Source organism: Penicillium griseofulvum (genome assembly GCF_001561935.1).
Source record: "Penicillium griseofulvum strain PG3 chromosome Unknown contig_80, whole genome shotgun sequence".
Lineage (NCBI taxonomy): Eukaryota > Fungi > Ascomycota > Eurotiomycetes > Eurotiales > Aspergillaceae > Penicillium > Penicillium griseofulvum.
In genome coordinates this window covers 3173840-3198142 of record NW_024467471.1, presented here as the reverse complement: position 1 = coordinate 3198142, position 24303 = coordinate 3173840, and the positions used below count along the sequence as shown (strand labels likewise).

The following is a 24303-nucleotide window of genomic DNA, read 5'->3' as shown; positions in this document are numbered from 1 at the left end:
TGCAGGCCTCAAGTACGTACATTGCACCCGCTTAACTGCGCTGCTACAGGTATCGCAGGGCCAGGAACCACTGCATTTGATTTTGCGAGAGATACATATATCGCAGGCTCGTTTTGGGGGCATGGGGACCTAAATGGTTGAAGGTGTCATGAGGAAAGATGCATGTTGGAATGTGGAGACGTTGGATTTCGTCAAGGAGGGGTATAGTCGGCAGGTTTGCCGATGTCTACATCTCGGAACATTTTATCTATGAAGTTTCATAGAATCCACTAGAGGTGCGAATAAATTGTCGAGACAATATAAAAGTCTAGATTTCGGCGACGTCACCGATGCAACGAGAGGAAGGTCCACCCTTGCCATCCCCACTACATAGACCATTTGATTCCCCTTGACACTTTTCTTCATTTATTTTCCTAAGTACTTACCAAAGTGAACCTCATACATCATGGCTCTTTCTGCACCCAGCACAGATGTGAGAAACTCTTCCCCAGTCCGAGAAGCGAAAGCTAACCAAGAAACAGCCGCATGCCCTAATTGCGCAAGAGACAAGCGCCAGTCAAATTTTCCACAAGTTCACAGCAGACACTGCTTGGCAACTAGGGAATGCACTAAGGAACCGAATCCTCCGCCTCCCGAATGGACAACGCAAACCCGCCCTGATCTCCATTGCGCTCAACGGAGTCCCGCTCCATGTGGTGTTCCAGTCTGTGACGGAAAGCGGGACAATCCCGGACAACGAGAACTGGGTGCGACGGAAGCGCAACACCGTGCTTCGCTGGGGTGTTTCGAGCTGGGCTATGAGACAGAAGACTATTAGTGGGCTTGCGGCTGGCGCCTCGGCCGACCAGATCGAGGCTGCTTTTGTTAAGAAGTATGCTGTTCCGAGTGCCACTGGGGGTGCTGTTGCGGATGAGTACGCTATCCATGGCGGTGGCTACCCGATCCGCGTGCATGGTGTTGATGGGGTTATTGGCGTTGTTGTTGTCAGTGGTTTGGCGCAGGAGGATGATCATCAGGTTGTTGCGGAGACTATCCAGGAGTTTGTGGCTCAACAAGCTAAATAAATGTCATGTTTAGTCACTGCTATAAGAACATTCAGCTGGGAGGGAACATCCTTGCTACATCAAAATGAACACAATATACAACTCTTTAGATAGAAATCCCATACCACAAGGACATTGCATCGGTACATAGTAAGGTCCGTGGTACCGTTTTCAATGTGATCACAAAGATTTACATGGAATGGCACTATAAAATAGTTTCATACAGTATGCAAGGTATCATTGTATTGAATTCTTAGCCGGCGTTCAACCGGGCCTAATGGTTGGATGGGACACAAACAGTGCCTCGTGTAGATTTAAACACAAAAAGTGACTCAAGCAAGAGAAAAAAATTGGAACTCCATGAATAATGCCTCAAAGATAATTTTACAGTTCGTCGTGGTCAAGAGGCTCGTCATCCTCAGGGGGAGAAGCAGAGCCGTAGAGCTTGCTGGTGATGGGGTAAGCCACACCGGAAAGCTGCTCCTTCTGCTCCTCGAAGTCCTCCATGGTAGCAGTAGCGGCGTTGTCCTCGAGCCAGTCGTTGACCTCCTTAACGGCATCGAGGATAGCCTGCTTGTCATCCTCGTCGATCTGACCACCCAGACCGTTCTCATCGTTGACCTGGTTCTTCAGGCTGAAGGCGTAGTTCTCAAGGCCGTTACGGGCCTCGATCTTGCCCTTGATGGCCTTGTCCTCCTCGGCATATTGCTCGGCCTCCTGGACCATGCGGTCAATCTCCTCCTGGGAGAGACGGCCCTTGTCGTTGGTGATGGTGATGGACTCGGCCTTGCCAGTGCCCTTATCGGAGGCGCTGACCTTGAGGATTCCATTGGCATCGAGGTCGAAAGCGACCTCGATCTGGGGAACGCCGCGGGGGGCGGGAGGGATGTTGGTCAACTCGAACTTGCCGAGCATGTTGTTATCCTTGGTCATCGAGCGCTCACCCTCGAACACCTGGATCAAGACGGTGGGCTGGTTATCGGCGGCAGTCGAGAAAATCTGCGACTTGCGGGTAGGAATAACAGTGTTGCGGGGGATGAGCTTGGTCATCACACCGCCAGTGGTCTCGATACCGAGAGTGAGGGGGTTAACATCCATGAGAACCATGTCGACCATGGAGTCATCGCCAGAGAGAATACCACCCTGAACGGCGGCACCGAAGGCAACGGCCTCATCGGGGTTGATACCCTTGCTGGCCTTCTTTCCGGCGAAGAACTCCTCGAGAAGAGCCTGGACCTTGGGGATACGGGTAGATCCACCGACAAGAACGATGTCATCAACCTCGGACTTCTTGACCTTAGCATCCTTCAGAACCTGCTCGACAGGCTTGAGGGTCTTCTTGAACAGATCCATGTTGATCTCCTCAAACTTAGCGCGGGTCAGGGTCTCAGAGAAATCCTCGCCATTGTGGAAAGCCTCGATTTCAATGCGAGTGGACATCTGGGAGGACAGAGTACGCTTGGCCTTCTCAACCTCGCGCTTGAGCTTACCCATGGCCTTGAGATCCTTCTTAACATCGGTGTTGTTCTTCTTGTTGTACTGCTTCACGAAGTACTCCATAACACGGTGGTCGAAATCCTCACCACCAAGGTGAGTGTCACCAGCGGTAGCCAGAACCTCAAAGACACCGTTGTCAATAGACAGAAGAGACACATCGAAGGTACCACCACCAAGATCGTAAACAATGACCTGGCGCTCGTCGCCAGTCTTATCAAGACCGTAGGCGATAGCGGCAGCGGTGGGCTCGTTGACAACACGGAGGACGTTGAGACCGGCGATGGTACCGGCATCCTTGGTGGCCTGACGCTGGGCGTCGTTGAAGTAGGCGGGAACGGTAACAACGGCGTGGGTGACAGTCTTGCCCAAGAAGCTCTCGGCAATCTCCTTCATCTTACCGAGAATCATGGCGGAAATCTCCTCGGGGGTGAAGGTCTTGGCTGCCTGGTTAACGTCGACCTTAACTTGGGGCTTGCCATCCTTCTTGACGACCTTGAAGGGGTAGTTCTTGGCGTCCTTCTGGACATCCTTGTCATCAAACTTGCGACCAATCATACGCCTGCGGTGCATTAGTCCTGAGTTCCTGTTTTGACGCGCGGAATGAAAGCTTACTTGATGTCGAAGACGGTGCGCTCGGGGTTAGCGGCGTATTGGTTCTTGGCGGCGTCACCAACGAGGCGCTCCTCATCGGTGAAAGCAACGTAGGACGGGGTGATACGGTTTCCCTGGTCGTTGACCAAAATCTCGACTTTGCCGTTCTGCATCACACCAACACAACTGCATTGAAAGTCAGCAACCTGTTTCATTCAACATCAATGGTTCTGAGACTGAGAAAACATACGAGTAAGTGGTTCCCAAATCAATACCAATAACATTGCCGTAGCTCTCGGGGGAGTTGTCCTCCTGGGCGTTGGCAGTGTTTCCAAAGAGCGCCAGAGGCGCAACGAGAACGAAGAGGAGGTAGAAGATGGTGGTCCAGGCGAAGGGCTTGGACGCGCCATCGCGTGCGGATAGGCGAGCCATTGTGAAGGGTGTATGTATAGGTGGATCAAAGTCCTTTTTAACACGGAGACAAAAAGCTGTCTTTATGGAAGCTTCGCGCGTGCCGACCTAAACAGCTGCGCGAACGAGTAAACACAAGGCGTGTTTGACTCTATGAACCCTTATGTTAGTCGATGATATGCCGGAAAGGGACCCGGGGCGAAGTGAAGAAATGGAAGAATGGTTTGGAGAAGAATCGAAGAGAGAGGACTTCTTGTACACGGACACGGCCCAGCGGCCATGCTGGCCTTTTCCCAGTTCAGGTCACTTCTCGTGCGCTGATTGGTTGTCTTGGCTCCGGCAGTGGCTGACTCAGAAATTACCCTGCAGGCACACCGCCTTCTTCACCAGGAAAGTTGCTACCTAAAGTAGTCTAGCGGCAGGGGTATATCCACGGACTACTCACGACTTCCACCAATCAACGACTGCCAAATGATCGAACTTGCTAGAAGGGGGCAAGTGTTCGCCCCTTCAAGGAACTCGATCTACTCAGTTATAGTCACTAAAAGTTTACCCGGTTGACTCATGTCATTACTACTGACCACGTGTTTCGACTTGTATGCTTAAAACAGCCTAATTCGATTGATGACAAGTGGCATCTCGATCGAGCATATGTGGTGTACTCCCTACGGGGGCTTAGACTTGGGGGGGGGGGGGATCTCCCGAGTAGGGCGTGGCACAGAGCACCCACCGTGCCCTGGGGATTATACAGCTTATGAGTCTAACTCTAATGGCACTACTCGTGCAACACAATCCAATAATTCGTTCAATAATTGAGGAAATTCTTTCTCAAATAATATCTGAAATCATTTACAACTATTATTGACTGGTCAACTTAGTGAATGGAGTACCATATCTATGTTTTATGATATATATATTTCTTACCAGAGTGGTGAATCATTCGGGCTGTGCTACCAACGAGGAACTAGATCACGAACAAGATGGATTTTGACTGAAATAGCTCACCGAAATAGCTTATTCTAATAAACCAGCAGCCACTGTTGAGCCTCCCGCGCGCAGGACAATCCTGGTCGGTGCTTCTAGAGGAACAGCATGATCAATTTCAACCACAATACGCACCACGACACCTGGACCCACGATCTTGGGGCGTTTCTTGATAGCCACCCCTGACGCTTTGTCTAGAGAGGCGACTAGCTTGCTGATGCGACCAGGCACATGTAGACGGCCACGGTGCACATCCACTTGCATGGGCATCAGATGTTCGAAGGCCAGAACCTTGGCAGTGAAAGAAGTTATGGTAGGGATGGGAGATGAAGGACGGCAGACAACATCACCGGAGCGGAGGTGAATAGGGTCAATGTTGGCAATGTTTAGAGTGACATTTTGACCTGCTACGGCCCAGTCACTTGGTTCGTTGTCTACCTCCAAACTGCGCACTGTTGCTGTTTCACCACTGGGCATGATCTGGATCTGGTCGCCCATCTGCAAGCTGCCTGCGTCGATACGGCCAGAGATGGAAAGCGGATTTTGTACGCCGCCTCGGAAGACATCGCCAATCGTCATACGTAAAGGCTTTTCGAGGGCATGTGTGTATGGCTCCGAAGTTTCTAGTTCTTCAATCAACGTGCGACCTGTGTACCATGATGCTTGGGGATCCTCAGTCCGCCGAGAAATGTTGTCCCCCAGAACTCCTGAACACGGCACGAATGCAATGTTACTCTCCTGGAAGCCAGCAGTTGTCAAGAATGCGGAAATTTGCTGTTCAATCTCCTCAAATCGTTCATGATCCCATTGCACGGTGTCCATCTTGTTTACAGCCACCACGATTTTTTGGACACCCATGCTGCGCACAAGCAGAGCGTGCTCTTTGGTTTGGCCCTTCAACCCCGACTCGAAATTGCCCACACTGGAATCGATGACCAGAACAGCAAAGTCTGCCTGACTGGCACCAGCGATCATGTTCGGGACGAAGTCACGGTGGCCTGGTGCATCAACGATCGTAAAGGCTGTCTTGTCCGTCTCAAACTTGTTGGTGGCGATATCTATCGTCACCCCTCGTGCTCTTTCTTCCGACCCTTGGTCGAGCACCCAGGCTAGGGCGAATGAACCCTTGCCGATCTTCTCAGCCTCTCGCCGATACCTATCTAGAGTCCGCTGGTCGATAGCACCTTGATCTGCTAACAACCGTCCCATCAGAGTGCTCTTTCCAGCATCAACGTGACCTATATGGTTGAGAGTTAATCTATATTCGGATCTTTTCGCCAGGGGAGGTTTGACTCACCAATAACCACAAAGTTCGCGGATCGCTTGCGAGTGGACTTCTTGTACTCTGATATAACATCAAGATTTTTGCTCTTGACGCTCACTTTGTCTTCCACTGACAGCTCCTTCATACCACCTGCCAGATCAGACTGGCCTTTCTTCCCCGCTGCCGATTTCGATGCGGCTGATTTCGACTTCATACCTACATATTATTAGGCAATTGCCTTTAAACCTTCCTGCGGATCGCCAAACCTTTCGCTGTGTTTTGTGCATTGAGAACGACATCGTCGGGGCTCGGTGCTGCAAAATCAAAAGGTTCAGCATGATCCTGTCCATAGATCCTCAGCAGGTCTGAGCTGTTGGAGTGTAAGTGGCTGGGCTCAGCCGCTGTCGGGCCTGTTGGTGCGCCAAGGATAGTGCTGGCAAATGTGGAGGGTGCGGCTCGAATGGTAGGCACTGTTCGCTCGGGTTCCGGTTCTTCTTTCGCTTCAAGCGCTACCCTTTGCATTGACTCCGAAACCTCAGACACCGATGGCTTTCTGTTATCGGATGCGGGCTGTTTCGGTATCGGATGCGGGGAGGGGCTTGGGTTGGCCAAACAACGTAGAGACCCATGACCCTCTGAAGAAGCTTTTGGTGTGGATCTCCCGCTAGCCGCAAGTCTGTCACGAAGGGAGCGCGAATTACCCGGACGATCAAGCGAGGACGCCTTTGGCTGCTCGAGGTTGGGAGTCGACGGAGTCGGAGTTTCTGGCAGGGATGGTGTCTTCTCGCCCTCTTTCTTTTTCCGGGCTGCAGCTAGGGCGGCCAATTTGGAAAGTTTTCCACCACTCTCCGGTGCACCGCCCAGCAGCCCCAAACGTGGATAAAGCGGCTCAACCAGGATATCAGCCTTCCGATGAGAGGGCACGTTGAGCCAAGGACAATCGCGGAAGAAATCGGCAGCCGAGAAGTGTGCCGTAGAGGGAGGAGCGGGATATGCTGGCACTGAAACACCTGTTAGAACGTTGTTCAATCTTCTGTAGCATCAGTTCCGAGTCTAGAGATCCAATGGGATGGATTTGTACCAGATGTACACACATTTTCATTCGCAAGAAACCGCAGCACCCATGATCGAGGCGTGCAGAATATCTCGTGCCCCAGAACCCGAGCCCAACGACATTTTAGGACAACAATTTTTCCATGAACACTGCTTACCTGGTTGAATCTTCGATTTCTGCGTCTTCGCAGCCTCCTTCTCTCTCTTGCCTGCACACGGAAGTTCGGTTAGCTTGATTTCACAACAAACAAGGAACCCCGCGATAGGTAATGCCTTGTTATATGGCGTATCTGTGCAAATTGAACATACCCCTCAAATAGTTGACCGACTTCTCAATATCATTGTAGTAGTGCCATAACGCGTCTTGGACTTCTTGTTTCGTGGCGGTCACTGACGGTTGCCCCGCACCGAGCTGTTGCAAAACAGCAGTAGTACACTGTTGCAAGAACTCCTGCTCCTCTGGGTCGACTGAAGCATCATCGTCGTCATAGAAATCATCTTCATCATAATCGACTTCCTTAATACGGTGTCGAGACATTACGGCGTGAGGCGGGGCAATGAACGGGGGGTTGTGATGGAGAAGCTGTGGAAGAACCGGTTATTTACGTAGGCCGAGCAAGGCTGATTGAGCCGACCGCCTTTCCCACCGCCTTCCTATTTACTTGAAAGCTTGGGATATCACATTTGTCACGTCTCCAATTGGCTCTGCGAAGCCATTGTCAACTTGAGGATAGCATAGTCTCGACAGGAACCGCAACCTTGATTTCAAACGGTTGAAGCCTAATTTAACATGGTCGTAAGTATACAACACACTAGTATAACATATTTAGCTTCTTGTACAGATCAAAATCCCCCTCTAGCTTTGTGCCTCCAGTGCAACCAAATAACGGGCAGGACACTTATGACCACCAGTGCGGACAGAAGCCCGGCGCAGTTTGTAATACCCACAGTTTCAAACATGGTAGGGAACCAGAATGGCCCTATGAAGCACCATGTCTGGCGAACCAACCCCAAGAAGATCGACGCAGTGGCGGCGTTATCCGAATGAATCTTCATAACATCTGAATGAATTGAATCGTTAGCCCCATTTCAGTAATCCAGGATAACCTTGCGCGAACTTACAGTTAATCAAAAAGTTGGACACTAATTGGTTTCCGAATCCTGCAACACCAATGCCAATAATCGGGGACACCTTGTAGTGCATAGGGAGTGTGTTGCCCAATAGAACACAGAAGACAACCAGCCCAACAATCATGGCGACGAAGCCCAGATAACTTGCAATCAGGTAATTCTTGGGATTCACAGCGTGCCTTTGATTTTCCACTGTTCGTCTGTTCATCAAGCTGAGGACCACAGCGTTGAACAACTCACCGAGTATGGTGCCAACGATGATACCAAGGAACTGGATACCAGTTTGCTCCGGGCCAAGCTCAAAGCGAGTGGCAAACAGCTGAGGGATCTCTACTGTCAACATTGCAGCCGAGAGACAGAAGATCATACTGTGTGAAAGCACAGGCAGCAACACGGTCATTTGCTTCCCCATTGAGAAGGGCCGGATGACTTCGGACATGGAGAAAGGAGTGGGATCAATTCGCGAGAATGTGATCAACTTCATGAAGCCAGACTTGCGAGTTGAGTTCTCCTGCTGAATGTACCTAGTCTCTGGGCTTAACAAGAAGTATAACACAAACTGTGCACCGCTGATGAGTGTGAAGATCCAATAGATCCACTGCCATCCAAGTCGCTCCGCAACGAATCCCATGACAAATGGACCTGTCAAAGGACCAAGCGTGACAAAAACACTGCGAAAAATGATGTGTAAGTAGTCAATATACTACATGACCGTTTCCAAATAGATTGCATAGGTGGAATAAATCAGAGAATACTTACGACCATGTTCCTAGCGCAATACCACGTTCGTGCTCTGCGAACGATTCCATCACAACAGGGGGCCCAAGAGCGATAGGAGCACCCAGCATGAGAGAACCTAGGATACGACAGACCAACATGGGTGCGTAAGTTTGGCTTTCTGCGCACCCAACGTTACAAACTGCCGTGAAGAGCGTGGAGATAAGCCATACAGGCCGGCGACCGAACCTAGTGGAAATAGGGACTAGAAAGAAGGGCGTAAGACCGGTACACAGAATCTTTTGAATCCATTAGCTTCTCGTGAATTTGGGTTGATGAGAATATTATGTGACTAACATGAATTGAGGTCATGTAGCTAACGTCCTGAATCTCGATACCGAACTTCTCGGCGAGGGTAGCATAGACGGGAATGATTCCAGCACCAATGAAATTGGTCATAAAGGCATGAAATGAGATTAGACTAAGGTTGATATTTCTCTTTAGATGATCAGTTAGCTTGGAGCGCAAGGTTGCTATGATCAGAAACTTTACCTTATATCGGGGCCAGTTGACCGGGTGGTTAGGATCATCACAGATGATGGCCGATGCATCCTTTTCATTTGGATTCTCTATAGGCAGAGAGTGATCTTCAACATGGTCGTTCATTGTACTGAAGGGGGCCTCTTCATTTTTCTGCGGATGATTTGGATCGGCTAGCTGGACGGTCATCTCGTCAAACGATTATACTCTGACTGGATGAATTCAAAAAGGTACAGGATGCTCGATACTTACAGGGATCATCCCCGGCATCTATAAACCCCGACATTAGACTTTCAAATTTGTGGGGTGGACTTGAAGGAGTTTGTGAAATCAAAGGTGGACCTGGCGGGAGAACTAGATCTGCCGCATCGCCGTCGGAATAGGTGAACTGCCATGAATTATTAGCCCTCACGGCCGAGATTGTTAGTCCGAAATTGATGGAAGGGGTCACGACAAGGACTGGTGGCTTTTATTTAAATTGAAATCTAATCCGGTGCTCTCTGCCGATATCTTCAATTCACTCACCTCAATTCCTTCAACTCCCAATAATTATGTCTGTTTCCTGGGAACGTTTGATCCGATTCGTCGCTACAGATGGACGCACATTGCTTGGTGAGCCGGTGATGCCATCGCCGGACTTCGATCTTGGAGATACTACAGAAGAAACCAAGCTGCAAGCCAAAGTGATCACCGGCTCAGATATCTATAACACTACCGGTGAAACTTATGTCACTGATGAAGTTGTGACTGTGTCGAAACTTCTTGGCCCTTTAACTCCGCAGGATATCCCCATCCTGCGTTGCGTTGGACTCAACTACCTCACACACAGTAGGTATTCGATAGTCCTGTGACATAAAGCCAAGACTAACGGTCCACATAGTCCGCGAGACCGGACGTTCGACTCCACCCACGCCATCTATCTTCTTTAAGCCGAATACAACGGTCACTGACCACAACGTGAATGTGAAGATCCCTAAGATCGCCCAAGATGAGCAGGCAGACTATGAAGGAGAGTTGGTAAGTCTTATACAAAACCCTTCCAAAAGCGTCCGACAATTACTGATCATATGTGTACAATTTCTAGTGCCTTGTGATGGGACAAGATGCTAAGGATGTCAGCAAAGAGGATGCGCTCAGTTATGTAGCTGCCTATACGGTTGGAAATGATGTTTCATCCCGTAAGCTACAGATCGACCGCACTATTGCAGGTCCAGTTCCTCAGTGGGGGTTCTCTAAGGGGTTCGATACATTCGCACCTCTGGGCCCCTGCCTTGTACGGAGGGATCTTATTAAGGACCCGAGTGAGCTTCGCCTACAGACTAAGATTGATGGAGAGCTTCGCCAAGACACTCTTGTTTCGGATTTGGTATTTGACTGTGCTGCTTTGGTCTCCTATCTGTCGACGGGTACCACCTTGCAGAAAGGAAGCATTATCATGACAGGGACTCCTGGAGGTACGTTGACATTCGAGTTTTATACTTTCAAAGGATCCATGCTGACCATTACTAGGCGTCGGAAACGGTCTCAGCCCTCCTCAGTTCATCAGACCTGGTACTCAGATGAACATCAGCGTGTCGCAGATTGGTACTTTAAAGAACGGGGTTGACTTTGTTTGAGGTCAAGGCTCAATATATGGTCAATCGAATTAGACTACTGGAATACTATAAATTAAAACTTTCTTACGAATCCTTTCCCTGGCTATATATCGTATCTTGATTGTAACTTGTTCATGCAATGGATAAAAGAAGGTGCCTCGGGGGTTAAAAGTCGATAGGGCCACATTTTCCGTGAATAAATACTTGGCCTGACTTAGATGTAGTTCTGACTATACCATGGACACGAAATTGTGATGGAGGTACAAATAGCTTTCTTTCGATAGGGTTGGATGTTGTGGGCTCTACCTAGATAGGAAATCCAAGATGCCCATGGACTGCCCATGTTGATGCAGCAGCATATTGATAGCAACTATTTATTTCCCCCACAACTTAATTTATTAATTACTTAGTTAGCTAGCGGCGCGGAGGGTAGTTCTGGAGAAAAAAAACCAACATATCTAATAATTAATTTGCATTGAAATGTTGCATTGCCCCTGTAGGTGATCTCCATGTGGGACCGTCGGCCGAACTAGATATCGCGCTGGATCATGCGGGAAAATGCAAAGCTGTTGCGCGACAACTGAGCTGGTAAGATTTTCCGCTTAGATTGGAGAGCTCTAATAACAACAATTGGGCAAGGGAATGTCTTCGTAACCCGACGTCCCTGTTTATAATGTTTATCTCCGCTTTAATGCCGGGATAGCTTGACTTCCTTTGCATATATGAGCTTGAGTTAATCAAGTCACCGCAGTCTCACGTATTCGTCTTTCTCTTCTAGCAATCTGTTCACTCAGTTTGTACTGTTATTTCTTGAGCTCAATAATGGAGACAACCGATGTTCTCATTGTCGGAGCCGGACCCAGCGGTCTCGTCCTGGGAGCTCTTTTGGGTCGCATGGGGATCAAGGTCAGTTGTACCGGTGCCCAATATCGCCGCAGATGCTGACTATTAAGCCTAGGTGGTCATTCTCGAAAAAGACAAAGAAGTCTGTGAGGACCCTCGCGGAATTGTTGTGAATGGCGATGCCGTTCGAATTTCATACCAGGTCGGAATTGGGGAAGGGTTGACTAAAAGAATTGGAAGTGGTGAGTTTGAACATCAATATGAAATAAAAATCAACATCTGACATCAATCTCTCCCTCAGATATCGGTGCGCTCAATTTCCACGCTGGAAACTTCCGACAACGTCCGTTCATGATTTTCGACTTGATGCCTGACTGGGCGGAACAATCACTTTCACAAAATATTACCCAGTTCCAACCAAACTATGGTCAGTTCTATACGCTTTAATAACGGGGAATAACGGGGAAGTCTGGTGTTTCTGTATAATCATTGACTGACATTTGCAGAACGCGAAATTCGAGCACTTATCAAGACTATTCCAGCTTGCGATCTCCGTGTTGGCTGCGAGGTTCTCAGCCGCATTGAAAACGAGGATCATACAATAATCGAATATCGCACTGCGGATGGCACACTTCAATACATTCGAACATCTTGGCTCGTGGGGGCTGATGGGAAGCGCGGCATTGTGAGAAAACGATTCCTTGAGCCAGAAGGAATCAAACAAGTGGACGCCGTGTAAGTTGGGTTATACCTATCGCACTGTTGGTACATATTCTGACTACATCATGAAGCTGGCCATACGTTGGCACTTGGATTGCGATAAACCTCGAGGTGGACTTACCCACTCCCAAGACTCATCCCGACTTCCCTCTGTGGGAACTAGGATATACGCCAGAGCAGGTGCACAGCACGTTCTGGCCCAAGGGGTTCCAGTAGGTTCTTTTGTGCACAAGCAATCTGATCATGCATGCTAATCGTCGAAAAGCTTCTGTAATGACACACATCGACCAGCAGTCAGCGGAAGATTTGGACCGAAGGGTGCCCGGTTCTGGAGGTAAGAATATTTCTGCAAAGCGAGTGTAGATGATTATGGCATATCTAATCTGCTATAGACATGAATACTCTATCGGAAATGAGAAAGAGCCCGAAGATTGCGAACAAGATTTTTGGAACCAGTTTGAGCCTTGGATGAACCTCCCAGGCTCTCAATTCTCATCGAAACTGAAAGGGCTCACAGTCGCATATCCAAGAGATTGCATAAAAGTCCTCCGGTGTCGTCCATTCAGGTAAGCCGAGTAATCCTCCCAATTCACTCAATGGATCCTCAATGGCAAGTCAGTGTACTAATTGAATTACTCGATGTCCAGATTCGCGACCAAGGTTGTAAACCGATGGTACTGCCGCCAAACCATGCTTATTGGTGACGCTGCGCACGTCTTCCCTCCCTTCGGTGGCCAGGGCATTGCAACCGGCATCCGAGACGCCCAAGGCCTCGGCTGGCGATTATCTATGATGATCCGTCTGGGTGTAACTGGCGCGGTCCGCGAACGCATTTTACAAGGGTGGAGTCAGGAACGTCGCCATGCTTGGGAAGCCGCTACCCTATCTACCAAGCTTAATGGGTCCATCGCAAATATGGGCTTTGGGTGGCGTGAAAGCATTTACAGGTTCTGTATGCGTCTGCTTTGGTGGTTACCAGGCGGGGCAAAGATTCGCACTCGCCGAGCGTTTAAGGACAAGTTGATCTACAACTCTACCACATGTCCCGATGGTTTCTTTCTGCAGTCTGCGGGCGGGGGACAAAAGATAGCACAAGTGTGGGTACAGCAGCAAGGGAAAGATCTGCCTCAATTGTCTGATGAGGTCCTATTGCGAGACAGATCTCATATCGCTGTCTTGGTGTTGGTTAAAAAAGCATCGGACTTTGACCCTGCTTCGGTGGATACCGCGGTTGAAGAGTTGAAGATTCCAGGTGATCTATTGGCTTCAGAAAACATTACCTACATCAATTTGACAGGAGGAAATCTGACGAGCAAAAATGGGGTGACAGCATGGAACCCTTGTTCAGCGGATGCTTTGGAACAAGCTGATATTACCCCGGTCCTTGCCTACAACAAAGACGCTCTCCAGAGCCGGGTGCCATCTTCGGCAAAATACGTTATCCTGCGTCCTGACTTCTTCATTCACTCAGTTGCATCTGACCTGAGAGGACTGAAGGCCAACCTACAACATGCGAAAGACTACTTTGGGGTCTAGACATCTGGAATGTCTCGTATTTAAACTTTGCTAGTTTTTTTCTTTTTTGTTCCTGTCTGAAGACCGAGGTCTTTTGCGAGATTCTGCTGCTTTTGTTCTTTACTGCATATAATTCGGACATCAATGGATATCAGGCTGGGGTGTGGGGAGCGGGAGGACTAGTTATCCCGCCGAGGGCGAAGACATACCCCGGTGCCCTGTCGAGACACGGGACCCCAGCTTTTTTTTATATGGGCTTCTCCATTATACGCCCTTCATTTTATTGCTGTGGGGGCTTGCAATTGCGTGCTGGAGGTTTTCTGCAATCTTAAATGATGTGCGATATGTTACAGCGCCCATTTCGTTAGTCAACTGGCGTGAATTGGCCATCGAATACCTATGAGTTTGGCTCTATACTATCTTGTATCTAGATTATCATTCACTCTGTATACAATAATCTAGCACAGATATTGCACTTTATCATCCGAATTTGTGGTATACTTCCTCACTAACATTCATTAGTTTGTTGTGACCGCACGTTTTCTTTTCACTCGAGACAAGGAGAACATGTACAACACTCGATAACGATGGCGAATGAACATTTGCATGGATACATACAAAAGCATCACACCGATATACTAAGAATTATACATAGTTTAGTCACTTCAAATCAATATGTTCAATAATTCCGACCAATAAGCTACTATAAACTCATATTCCACTGAACAAATCGTCATTCTCTACTGCGCAACACCTGTTAGAGGCCTGATGGGACCCCAGATGTACATCGAAGCTGCACCCTCACTTTGGAATCTCCCTGTAGGATTATCCTCATTAACCACATCACCATCGGCATAGTGTTCAATGCTATAACCACTAGGATCTTGCCAGTAGTCGAAGATCTGAGATCCGAGAACGTGCCGTCCAACACCCCACACAAGTTTGTGGCCCTTGCTGAGCAGGTATTCATGTCCAAGTAGCTGGGTATCAAAGTCCTCCACCTCAAAAGAGCAATGGTGGACACGATAATTTACTGGGTAAGTTGCAGGGACCCGGTTGAGGAAGAGTGTATGGTGGTCGGTGTAAATCGAGCCATGATCGAGATGCATGAACGTTAAAGTATCAATCTCTTGCCCATCGATCTCCTCATACAGGATATCGGACGGGACGAAGTTGAAATTGCTGGTGTAAAATTCGATGTCCTCATCAAACATCTTGGTCATATAGCCATAGTGTCCAAGCTTGTGTATCATGGCAGGTCCGAGTTTGAATCGCTGGAATTCTCCTATCAAGCAAATAGCGTTAGTTGATATTCACACGTTATATCGTAGGGGAATGGGAAACGAACCCTTTCTTTCTTTCTTCAATGTCGTATTGTACGCTCCCTTATGAACCTCGGTATGACTGACTGGAGCTTCGGGCTTGGGTCGATCCTGCTGGCCCCAAATAACGTGGATAGCTGCACCAGAAGGTGAAGGGATAGTCACGATCTTGCCGCCGCCGGGTCTTTTATGGTCTTGGATAGGAGACGCTCCTGGGAGAGCGGCACTTTTATTGAAATCGGCTTCGGTTTTGGCGATGAAAGCAGCGCCTTTAAAACCATCATCGTTGGCATCGCCAGGGAGGGCGACGTAGGAAATGGTGTCTTGGCCCCAACCACGATAGCAAATGACAGACTCGGTTTTCTCGACAACTTCAAAGCCAAAGTCGACTGCGAAAGTGTTGAACTTTTCTAGATCGGGATGTGAAAACAACACATGGCTAAGGCGTTCGAGTTGGATTTTCTCGGGATTGTTTGAAACGGGGGGAATACGACCAGGAGGCATTTTTGATTTGTATGGATTTTGATTTGTTACTATTTGAATTAAGTCTCATCTTTGGGGTATTTATATTTCAACATATCGGGCTGATTCCACTATTCCGCCGATGCGGAGTATCTTGTTCAGCCGCCGATGAGAATCACAATTTGTCAATCATTCTCTCTTCCATTGCGTATATCATTAATTAGTTTGAACTAATCTCTCTCACTTGCATTGCAGCAGGCGTCAAAATAGGCATGGCAATAAATTCGTTGGGCACATTTTACGTTCATCACCTGCTAGAGTGACTGTTTCTGAGTTTTGCTGATCATGGACTCGAACGCCGTTCTGGGGTACGCCTTGGAAATATGACAGGAAAGATGCCACCTCTCCACCAAGACATCTAGGGAAACATATTCTTAGACCTTGGGGGCTGAGTATCAGGCAATGTGGGGTCCAGTTTCAGTAGGCGCCTACCTACTCCCGCCGAGCCTCATTGACACAACGCGGGGAACTTGATCTTTTGTCTATTCTCTCTTCTCCCAAATTCCAAAATCCCTATTCAAAATGTCATTCGTACCTACCGATGCGGCCCTAAACAGAACCAGAGATGCCTGCAGCGTCCGCCCTGGCTTCTGGCAGATTCCCGCGGACGCCTGTGCAACTATGCCCGGTGGGAACATGACCAAAGTGATGAAAGACTGCTGCAATGACGCCCCAGTCTCCAAATATGACGACGGCTGTGGTATCTACTGTCTCGCCAACGGACAGGACACCGTCAAGCTCTCGGATTGCATCAAGAGCCAGAACCCTAACGAATTTCCCATCTTCTGTAATTTGGGCTTCTGCGAACCGGGAAATTTTAATGAGACTGCGTGCTCTACGTCCGCTCCATCGAGAACTGCGACTAGTACTCCCACTAGTACTCCTACTAGCACCCCTACTGGTACAGCCCCATCTGCTGCCTCGACTTCCCCAAATGTTGCGATCACGAATCAGCCAATCCCCAAGTCTGGCCTTGGACTGATTATGCTCCTTTTTGGTTCGCTACTGGTTTTTATTTGAATGATACTACACATGGCTTGATGTTTGGTTCAGGGAGGATTTTGGGTATTCCGATGACATCCTTTTGAGGTGTATCAGCGGTTGCGGTCGTGCTTGGTTTAGACATGATATCAGCATCTAAACTAGCGTCTGCTGTACATATTGGATTCCTCTGCAAATTGATATATTTTAATCGTACAAGTGATTGGATATTCTACTAACGAGGGGGACTTCTCGGCTAGGAATACTGGAAGAAACCTTTCTATACAATACAATGTTTAGGATAGAAAGGATGTACCTGACTCGCATCTATTTACGGCCATCACCAATGCGGCAGGCAAATAACTCGAAGTACTGATAAAGGCGGTGCTGGTATTTGGGTGTACTCGGAAAGGAACGAAAGTTATACATGACATGATTTGTACAAACATTATTGATAACCCAAAAGGAATGTGACATCAACCTTTTCCGAATCTCTTCTGTAAGGATTGAACGCCTTTCTAGAGAGTGCGATTAGGGAGACTAGCTTGCTAATATCAACAAAAGACCAGTTCCGTGCTGGGAGAGCTTGAAGGGAGTCTAGATGTTAATAAAATTAGCCTGAGTTTTCGGAATTGATAGAAACATCATTTTGTGCAGATTTCTGCATACCTCTGAGCACTCGTGCAATTGGCCACCATGGCGTAAAGCTCTCCAGAGATAGTCTTAACTTCTCAAGACTGATCCCTGCCGGGGAGCTTAAACTGGAAACGGATTCATCCAGTCCGGACATACCGTAGAGTCTCAGTCCGCAGTAAGCATGCCATAGGGCACAGCTGATAACCGGGTCAGCGTACGCAGAATAGCTGAATTGCCAATGGTCAAAGAGGGAAGCGATTTTTCGTGCGAATCCAATGCTATCTTTCCAGCTTTTCAGAGAGGTCGATGTTGAATCTGACGGAATATCCATCCCTGTCACAATCTGCTTGGTAGGTTCATGTAAAATAAGGCGCGCACTAGTGGTTTGACAGGTCAGCAAATGAAGTAAGTAAAGAGAGAAATAGACGAACGTGTTCAGCATGATATTAGTCTCAAGTCGTAATCTGTGTGCGTGTTCCTGCTCCATAAGGCGCTTAGTTGGACTGAAGAAATAGTCCGGTAAAATGAGATGGAGGGAGGATAGTATGCGATTGAGGGTATCTGCCCGGGAAATCTCTTCGGGGCAAAGCTTCGCACTGAGGCGCTGTTGGCATTCGGAGACTGCGCGTAACAAGGATACCGCATATAAGTGGGTGTTGAACCCATCTCCGGTATCCTGTAAATTGGGCGCCAAAATCGAACTCCAAGACTTGACTGGGTCCATTTCTGGAATCACCGGTACGATTGGCCCCAAGGCGTTGGCTGTGAAGTTTTGAACAGTCGTCGACACCAAGGCAGTTCCTACCATGCGACAATCGATCCCGAAAGGTGTCACCGTTGAGACGTTGACGGTGCAGTCTAACTTCCAAACTGTCCACCACACAAATCGTCGCTCTTCCTTTTCAGAATCGGAGAATTCTAGTGAGGAGTCTAGGCTGTCGATCTCGTGTAGCCGGGCAGCCAGAGCGAGACTCATGGCATCTCGAACAAGCAGCCATGCCCGACGGCTGGGCGCTGATGTGTAGTCATATAATGCGAGGAGACATGCGGCTTTGACGTCATTCAACTCCACTGGTCGATTCCGATCCATTTCCTGACGGAATCCTTTATAAGCAGCATCGAAGTAATCCTGCGGTTGAGTAGAAGAGCCTGAGCCAGCGTAACAGCTTGTGCCGGCGAATCTGGAAGAAACTGCAAACATCGAAAACAGGAGAGCTGGTGGGATCATATTCGTAGATAGGTCGTCGTAGAATAGAGATTTACGGAACATCGGAAAGACGGGTTGAATATGCTCGAAATATAGGTGCAATCTGTTTTTGATCAGCCTGGCTGTGCAGAGTTAAGCGCATGTAGGTCCCATACAAAGTATCCTTCTCTTCTGCATTCATGCTAACAGTAGTTTGGTCCGGGATATGGTGAATATGGCTTTCCTTGGAGATAATTGAGCTTGGCGGAGATTCCTGCTGATCTGGCGTTATAATGGATGGAAGAAGATTGTTGTTTGGTCCTTGGGAATAATTCTGAACATCTCCATTTGTCTCAGGTTGGAAATTGGATGGTAGTTCAGTGCCAAATGAGTCCCATCCATCTGCGTCAAATAATGAGGAATAGTTCTGCGTCGGTGGAGAATATGGCAGAGCAGATGCATTGCCTCCTTCTACCAGGCTTTGAAGTGTGTCTTCCAAATGACCTTGATATTGGGGATTAGAGAAAGCCCAATCCTAAGGAACACTTCACAATCACTTACGGACTTTATCAAGTAGAAAACTTGTCCGAGACTTGATGGAGCCCTTTGCGGGCCCCGGTCGCCTCTTGATTTGCCCATATTGGCACTCGAGTCCGCTGAGTTGACATCTCGAGCAACTTGGCTGTTTCCGATCACCTGAGACATGATGAGTCCTGCACCAATTATCTAAACGTTCATTCCTCACATTTTCTTTTCAGTCTAAAATATGCGTAAGATTAATATCAACCCATGCAGGTAAGAGAGCTTACCTCTTGCAGCTACCGCACACTTGCGAAGCACTTCGGCCCTGAACTTGTGCCTCGACTGAAGGGCTCATGGTCAACTACTTAAAATAGTGAAGTTCTCCCCAGACATGCGGAACATTTCATCTAAATACTCCGCTCGGCACTTACCCCGGGATATCCTGGCCAATCAAAGTGTCCCGGTTGGAAAAGACTGGGGCCGAGGAATTATAGCGGGGGGAGGGGGGAAAACAGGATTAGGGCAAATACTTTCCTTCATATGGAGACTCCAACTCCAATCTAAATAGTATAATATCTAGTGGAAATTCCATGTCAATTCATTAAACTTACCTACGGTTTTGATATACGTTGCGACATGATGTCGAGCCAAGAGAGCCAAATGAAAAAAGTTAAGAATATTCATCTATCGAAGTGGACTACCTCCAAAGAAATCACCGGTGCCAGGTCCAGAAAAGCTCCCGTTGCTCGGGGTCAAGGCAATTGATCGCCTGAAAGCCTGGCGAGGGGTGGTAGGGGCACTGGGTGGTCCACCGATGGGAGCGGCCGATGTTGGGGCAATTGGCGCCACGGTCCGTGTGTCCGGGGTGCTAGGTGTGTTGCGACCGCTGTCATTCTGCATGGTGACAGCGGTGCCAGGTCGTGAGAGAACAGTGATGGTGCCTCCATTTTTAGGAGGTGGGCGGAATCCTAGTTTCGAGCCCTCACGGAAGATCTCTTCAAGCATTTGTGTGACAATGCCTGCGTCCTCGTATTCCTGGAATTTTTTCCAGAGACGCAAAGCCATGCGAGCATCCTCGATCGAGTCATGGCCTTGTACGGCGTCGGGTGCAGGCTCCTCTTGGATATGTTCCTTGAAGACAGCCCAGGCTAGGTACCTGAGGCTGAGGCGGCGGTTCTTCCCGGGGTGGAAGAAGAGATATTGTGTGTCAACAGTTTGTGCCTTGGGTACTTGAATGTTGATTTTGCGGAAATCAGACGCCAGACCGTGACCAACAAATACACAGCCGAGGTTTAGAAGCAGCCAAAGCTTCTTGTAGGCAACCTTAAGTGGGACAAGATTGTGTTCACTAGTGCGCGGATCCAGGTCGCCAGGCTTGATGCCGGAATACTGCGTCACATAGTCCACAATTGGCTCACGGATGGTGATATAGTCATCAATGAAAGGAACCCCTTCTTGAACACCCATGCCGCGCAAGACAGAAACGCGGGCCAGCCCGCTTTTGTTGGGGCGCACCATTTCCTGTGATCCGTCTGCTTTGACATCAATCTCGGCTTTTTCGAGATCAACAAACTCGGTATCCAGTGCGACAGGTGTCCCGGGCTGTGGCTGTTCCTCCTCGGTGAGAGTTTGACATGACTCAACCTGACGGCCGCCACTACAAAACAATTGTTAGCGTTTACATTCAAGCATCAAGTGTAATCATGTTCGAAAACTTACTTCAAAGACCACTCGCGGAATAGTAGCGTTTTATCGAGGAGGTTCTTCCAAGAGTCATCGACAACATGCCGTGGGTCTCTTACTTGGTAAGCTAGCACGCAAGGTTGTTTCCAAGGCTGTGTAAATCGGAGTGCTTCGTCTCTGTCGACTTCCGTGACCAAGAAGTCATTGAACAGGTGCCATTTGCCTTGTTCTTCGGACTCCGGAGCTGAAATGGAGACGTTGACGAAAGATACCAGATGGGGTTTTTGATGTTCCGGGATGTCAATCTCCGCAACCAATCCAACCAGATCATATACCGCAAGCCCGGGTGTTTGATTTTGGATTCGGAGGCGAAGATCATCACCCTCAAAGCACATCACCTGTCCACTAGCATCAACGAGAACGCCAACGGCGTCGGGCAACCACCCTGGGATTGCCCAAAGCCGACGGCAAAGAGGGTTGGTCAGGGCGGCATTGAGCACGAGAATCAAGGGCATGCGGTGAATAGTCTTACGAATCGTCACTTGCTGGTAGCGACGACAATAATTGCACCATCCTCGGTTCTGTGTCTCTCGTTCAATGCTTGCGCGCAAGATATTGGAGAATCGGAATAGCGGATTGCGTCGTGCATGTTTAATGTCGAGATTCGGATAAATCAATTCATTGGCGAGTGAATTGCCAGGGCGCACAATTTCGTTCTGGCAGAACATACACCGAATAGACTCGGACGCAATGGTGGCTAAGCGCTGATCGAGCTCTTCGGAATTAGGCTGAATCATCCGGAAGTCTTGAGCTATTTGAGTCAGGAAGAAACGGTTGACTGCTTGGATCGCAGTCGAAAGAGACTTATTAGTAAGATTCTCTTCCAAGAGACCCAGATTTGAGGCTTCTCGGAAGCTACTGAATGTCTTGAGAAGGTTGGTGGCCTGACAATTTTGGCCGCTTGCCTTTTCAAGCATGTCGAACAAATAGCCCAGTTCACATAAAAGACAGTGCTCAAATATGCACGATCCCGCCGCATGATTAAGGGCAAGATTTCGGAAAAGTGGGATGAATTTGAAAAGTTGGAGAAGAGAGTTGGTAAAGGAGTTGGCGATGTGAGTCTCAAGGCCGGAGAATGAAGTCTTGTTATAGAAGCTGTATGGAACGTGAGCTAAGGGCAGCAAATGAATTGGAACAGAAGTCGTACCGGAAATCAAAGTCATCTACACCAAATCGGCTGTATTTGATCTCCACGTTGCTGTATTTGAGTAATGGGTCGTCATCGCTCTCTCCGTTGATCTTAGCGCCTGCCAGTGCCTCTGCAGCATCACCAACCAAGCCGTCCGAATTGCTGTAGTCTCGAGCTTTTTCGCTGAGAAACTTTGGTGCAATAAGAGCTGGCTCTGCCGTGGTCAGTGCGCGAGTGTTTTCTATTTGGTATCGACGAGTCTTTCTCGGGTTTGGAGCATGGTGTCCCATCTCTGCCGGACGTAAATATGGCAACATGGACTGATCCAAAGGAGCTGGTGGACTGCCAACCTCAAAAAGCAAATGGCTTGGCCATGCCGAAAAGAGGCGCTCGTGATAATAAGGCATCCCAACCATGTTCAATGGAGTCTCAGGAGACCAGTCCATCTGAGGAGGCCGCGTGGGAACGTCGGCAAATTCTGTCTCCTTGCTCAGTTCATTGAAATGAACCTTGGTCGGTGAGCCCCATAGGTGAAGGGAGCATTCGGCATCGTTGATGACCAATGCTTCTCCCGACGGTGACAGGTCAATACCGAGCACGAGTGACACATTGGCTTGTCTCAAGTTGACCGAATTCGGATTCATGAGATCTATCACTTGGAGTTGACCTGTTTGTGAAGCCACGAAGCTGGTAGTGTGAAGTTTGGGATGCATGCGCACATATGCTGCTCCAGCATGGAACGGGATCGGAGGCAATGGTGTTAACGTTTTCAGGTCATAAACGTTGGCTAGAGGGTCCACAATTGGGGATCCGAGATGGCGAACTGAGAAGCCACAGGTGACCAGTAGGTCATTTCGCGCATCCATGTCATTAACACCTGTCCCATGTGCTTTCCATGACTTGACAACACTGAAATCTAAGAGGCTGAGCGCATTGACTGATCCAGTATCTGTTGCAGCACAGAGATATCGACTCTTTTTCATCATTGTGTAGCCGTGCTCGGTGGGCAGCTTCTCCACGATTGTGCCCTTGTCAATATCCACTGTGAACATCACGCGCTGAGAGCCTGCAACCAGGATTCGATTGGTCTGGGCTGTAAAGCTCATGCAGCGGAGATCAACCATTTCGTCGTGAGTAAGATGCCACTGTGTCAAGCCCCGTCGGGTGATCATGTGCACACTCTTTGATGATAGCGAAATCACACCTCTTTCATGGAATATTATTTGCCGTACCGAGCCCTCAGAAACCGGATGCGCTCGAACAGAGGTATAACGTTGCAGCTCCGGCCCGTAAAAGGAAGAGACCCTACCCTAGCGAATTGAACACACTCATCAGCATCCCGCCTGGGAAATCTACCAGCCGAGACCAGCACTCACATATTCATTGCCCGTCCATAGAAGCTCCATCATATCGTCAAATGCCATCGCCGTTGCCACAGTAGGCATAGCATGTGGACTCGGCGGCGGCATTGGGATACGCGACAGCTCATCCCAGTCGGCCTCCATGCTTGCAGTAGCCTCTGCGGGCCGACTCCAATACCGTGATTATCGTGTGCGTTCTCGCTTTTCCTTAATATGCCGGCCTAGTAGGGCCTGGTGTAAACTGATGTCTTCACCCACGTGGGAACACAGCGAGTGTGGGCATCGTTCGGCGCGAGGGACGCGATTGCGGGGAAGCTATCAGACGATTTGTCGGTAGGGTTTTGACACAGAGAATTTTGGAGTCAAAAGGGCCCGAAACGTGAGAGTCGAAGCTCGGCTCGAAATGCCTGACGCGACGAAATAAAGAACGGTCGGACTCCAACTGCGGTGCATGATGCCGGCGAGGGACAGGAACGGTGAGATGTTGGTATGAATCACGTGACAGCAGGCAACCTTAGATCGCCAAGTCTCCAGGGCTATGGGGACCAATCCTGTAACATTCATCGATTACAGTGAAGATGACAGATGACCTAGAGAAATGCTATATATGCAGGAAATGGCTGTTTCAACAACAGGGGAGTAGAAATAGAGCTACAAATCGGCTCTCATTAGAAGAGAAGACCATCTATGTTTAATCCTGGAGATGCCAGGTGTAAACATGTGCCGACTAATTTAAGGTCACGAACAAAGAATCGCCATATTCTATATAACTCAAAGTGTTTTTCTCCCATTGGATTTTTGAATGGAAATATCATGAAGAAAAACAAGCCTAACTAAAAAGTGGATATGCCGTTGGAGTCTGATCTACAGTGGCTATGTTTGACAGCCACAACCTGCAGGTAAAAAAGACTGTTATAGTACGGACAAGCGAACCACACAAGCCGGATGAATTTGTTCACAAAGAAGGGTCTCTGCCTCTCTCCCCCAGGTCTGTGAC

At 48.7% G+C, this 24303-nt stretch overlaps 9 protein-coding genes across 9 annotated transcripts; 4 read left to right on the top strand and 5 right to left on the bottom strand.

The window, feature by feature from the left end:
* Positions 1–445: 445 nt before the first annotated feature.
* On the top strand, positions 446–1064 carry PGRI_021690 (DUF967 domain protein; the record flags this gene model as incomplete). Its single annotated transcript, XM_040789882.1, has 2 exons — positions 446–472; positions 522–1064. 2 exons carry the CDS (start codon positions 446–448, stop codon positions 1062–1064), a joined length of 570 nt encoding a protein of 189 aa, XP_040646835.1.
* Positions 1065–1427: 363 nt separating this feature from the next.
* Positions 1428–3563, bottom strand: bipA (Hsp70 family ATPase KAR2; the record flags this gene model as incomplete). Its single annotated transcript, XM_040789881.1, has 3 exons — positions 1428–3099; positions 3153–3317; positions 3382–3563. 3 exons carry the CDS (start codon positions 3561–3563, stop codon positions 1428–1430), a joined length of 2019 nt encoding a protein of 672 aa, XP_040646834.1.
* A 993-nt stretch (positions 3564–4556) lies between these two features.
* Positions 4557–9517, bottom strand: PGRI_021670 (putative translation elongation factor EF-1 subunit; the record flags this gene model as incomplete). The annotated part of the gene is made up of 12 exons (XM_040789880.1): positions 4557–5764; positions 5824–6006; positions 6057–6791; positions 7002–7052; positions 7153–7426; positions 7792–7904; positions 7966–8166; positions 8215–8645; positions 8734–8990; positions 9049–9189; positions 9244–9404; positions 9484–9517. 12 exons carry the CDS (start codon positions 9515–9517, stop codon positions 4557–4559), a joined length of 3789 nt encoding a protein of 1262 aa, XP_040646833.1.
* A 265-nt stretch (positions 9518–9782) lies between these two features.
* On the top strand, positions 9783–10847 carry PGRI_021660 (fumarylacetoacetate hydrolase family protein; the record flags this gene model as incomplete). The annotated part of the gene is made up of 4 exons (XM_040789879.1): positions 9783–10059; positions 10112–10248; positions 10316–10685; positions 10741–10847. The coding sequence occupies 4 exons, from the start codon at positions 9783–9785 to the stop codon at positions 10845–10847; spliced, it is 891 nt and encodes a 296-aa protein (XP_040646832.1).
* An 801-nt stretch (positions 10848–11648) lies between these two features.
* PGRI_021650 (putative monooxygenase) lies at positions 11649–13925 on the top strand (the record flags this gene model as incomplete). The annotated part of the gene is made up of 8 exons (XM_040789878.1): positions 11649–11732; positions 11785–11911; positions 11971–12096; positions 12176–12404; positions 12461–12601; positions 12655–12723; positions 12782–12955; positions 13037–13925. The coding sequence occupies 8 exons, from the start codon at positions 11649–11651 to the stop codon at positions 13923–13925; spliced, it is 1839 nt and encodes a 612-aa protein (XP_040646831.1).
* A 719-nt stretch (positions 13926–14644) lies between these two features.
* PGRI_021640 (uncharacterized protein) lies at positions 14645–15730 on the bottom strand (the record flags this gene model as incomplete). Its single annotated transcript, XM_040789877.1, has 2 exons — positions 14645–15189; positions 15253–15730. The coding sequence occupies 2 exons, from the start codon at positions 15728–15730 to the stop codon at positions 14645–14647; spliced, it is 1023 nt and encodes a 340-aa protein (XP_040646830.1).
* A 540-nt stretch (positions 15731–16270) lies between these two features.
* On the top strand, positions 16271–16768 carry PGRI_021630 (uncharacterized protein; the record flags this gene model as incomplete). Its single annotated transcript, XM_040789876.1, has 1 exon — positions 16271–16768. One exon carries the CDS (start codon positions 16271–16273, stop codon positions 16766–16768), a length of 498 nt encoding a protein of 165 aa, XP_040646829.1.
* A 574-nt stretch (positions 16769–17342) lies between these two features.
* PGRI_021620 (transcription factor domain-containing protein) lies at positions 17343–18635 on the bottom strand (the record flags this gene model as incomplete). The annotated part of the gene is made up of 1 exon (XM_040789875.1): positions 17343–18635. One exon carries the CDS (start codon positions 18633–18635, stop codon positions 17343–17345), a length of 1293 nt encoding a protein of 430 aa, XP_040646828.1.
* A 1122-nt stretch (positions 18636–19757) lies between these two features.
* pan2n2 (poly(A)-specific ribonuclease) lies at positions 19758–23450 on the bottom strand (the record flags this gene model as incomplete). The annotated part of the gene is made up of 5 exons (XM_040789874.1): positions 19758–20730; positions 20793–21911; positions 21964–23126; positions 23178–23255; positions 23322–23450. 5 exons carry the CDS (start codon positions 23448–23450, stop codon positions 19758–19760), a joined length of 3462 nt encoding a protein of 1153 aa, XP_040646827.1.
* Positions 23451–24303: the final 853 nt, after the last annotated feature.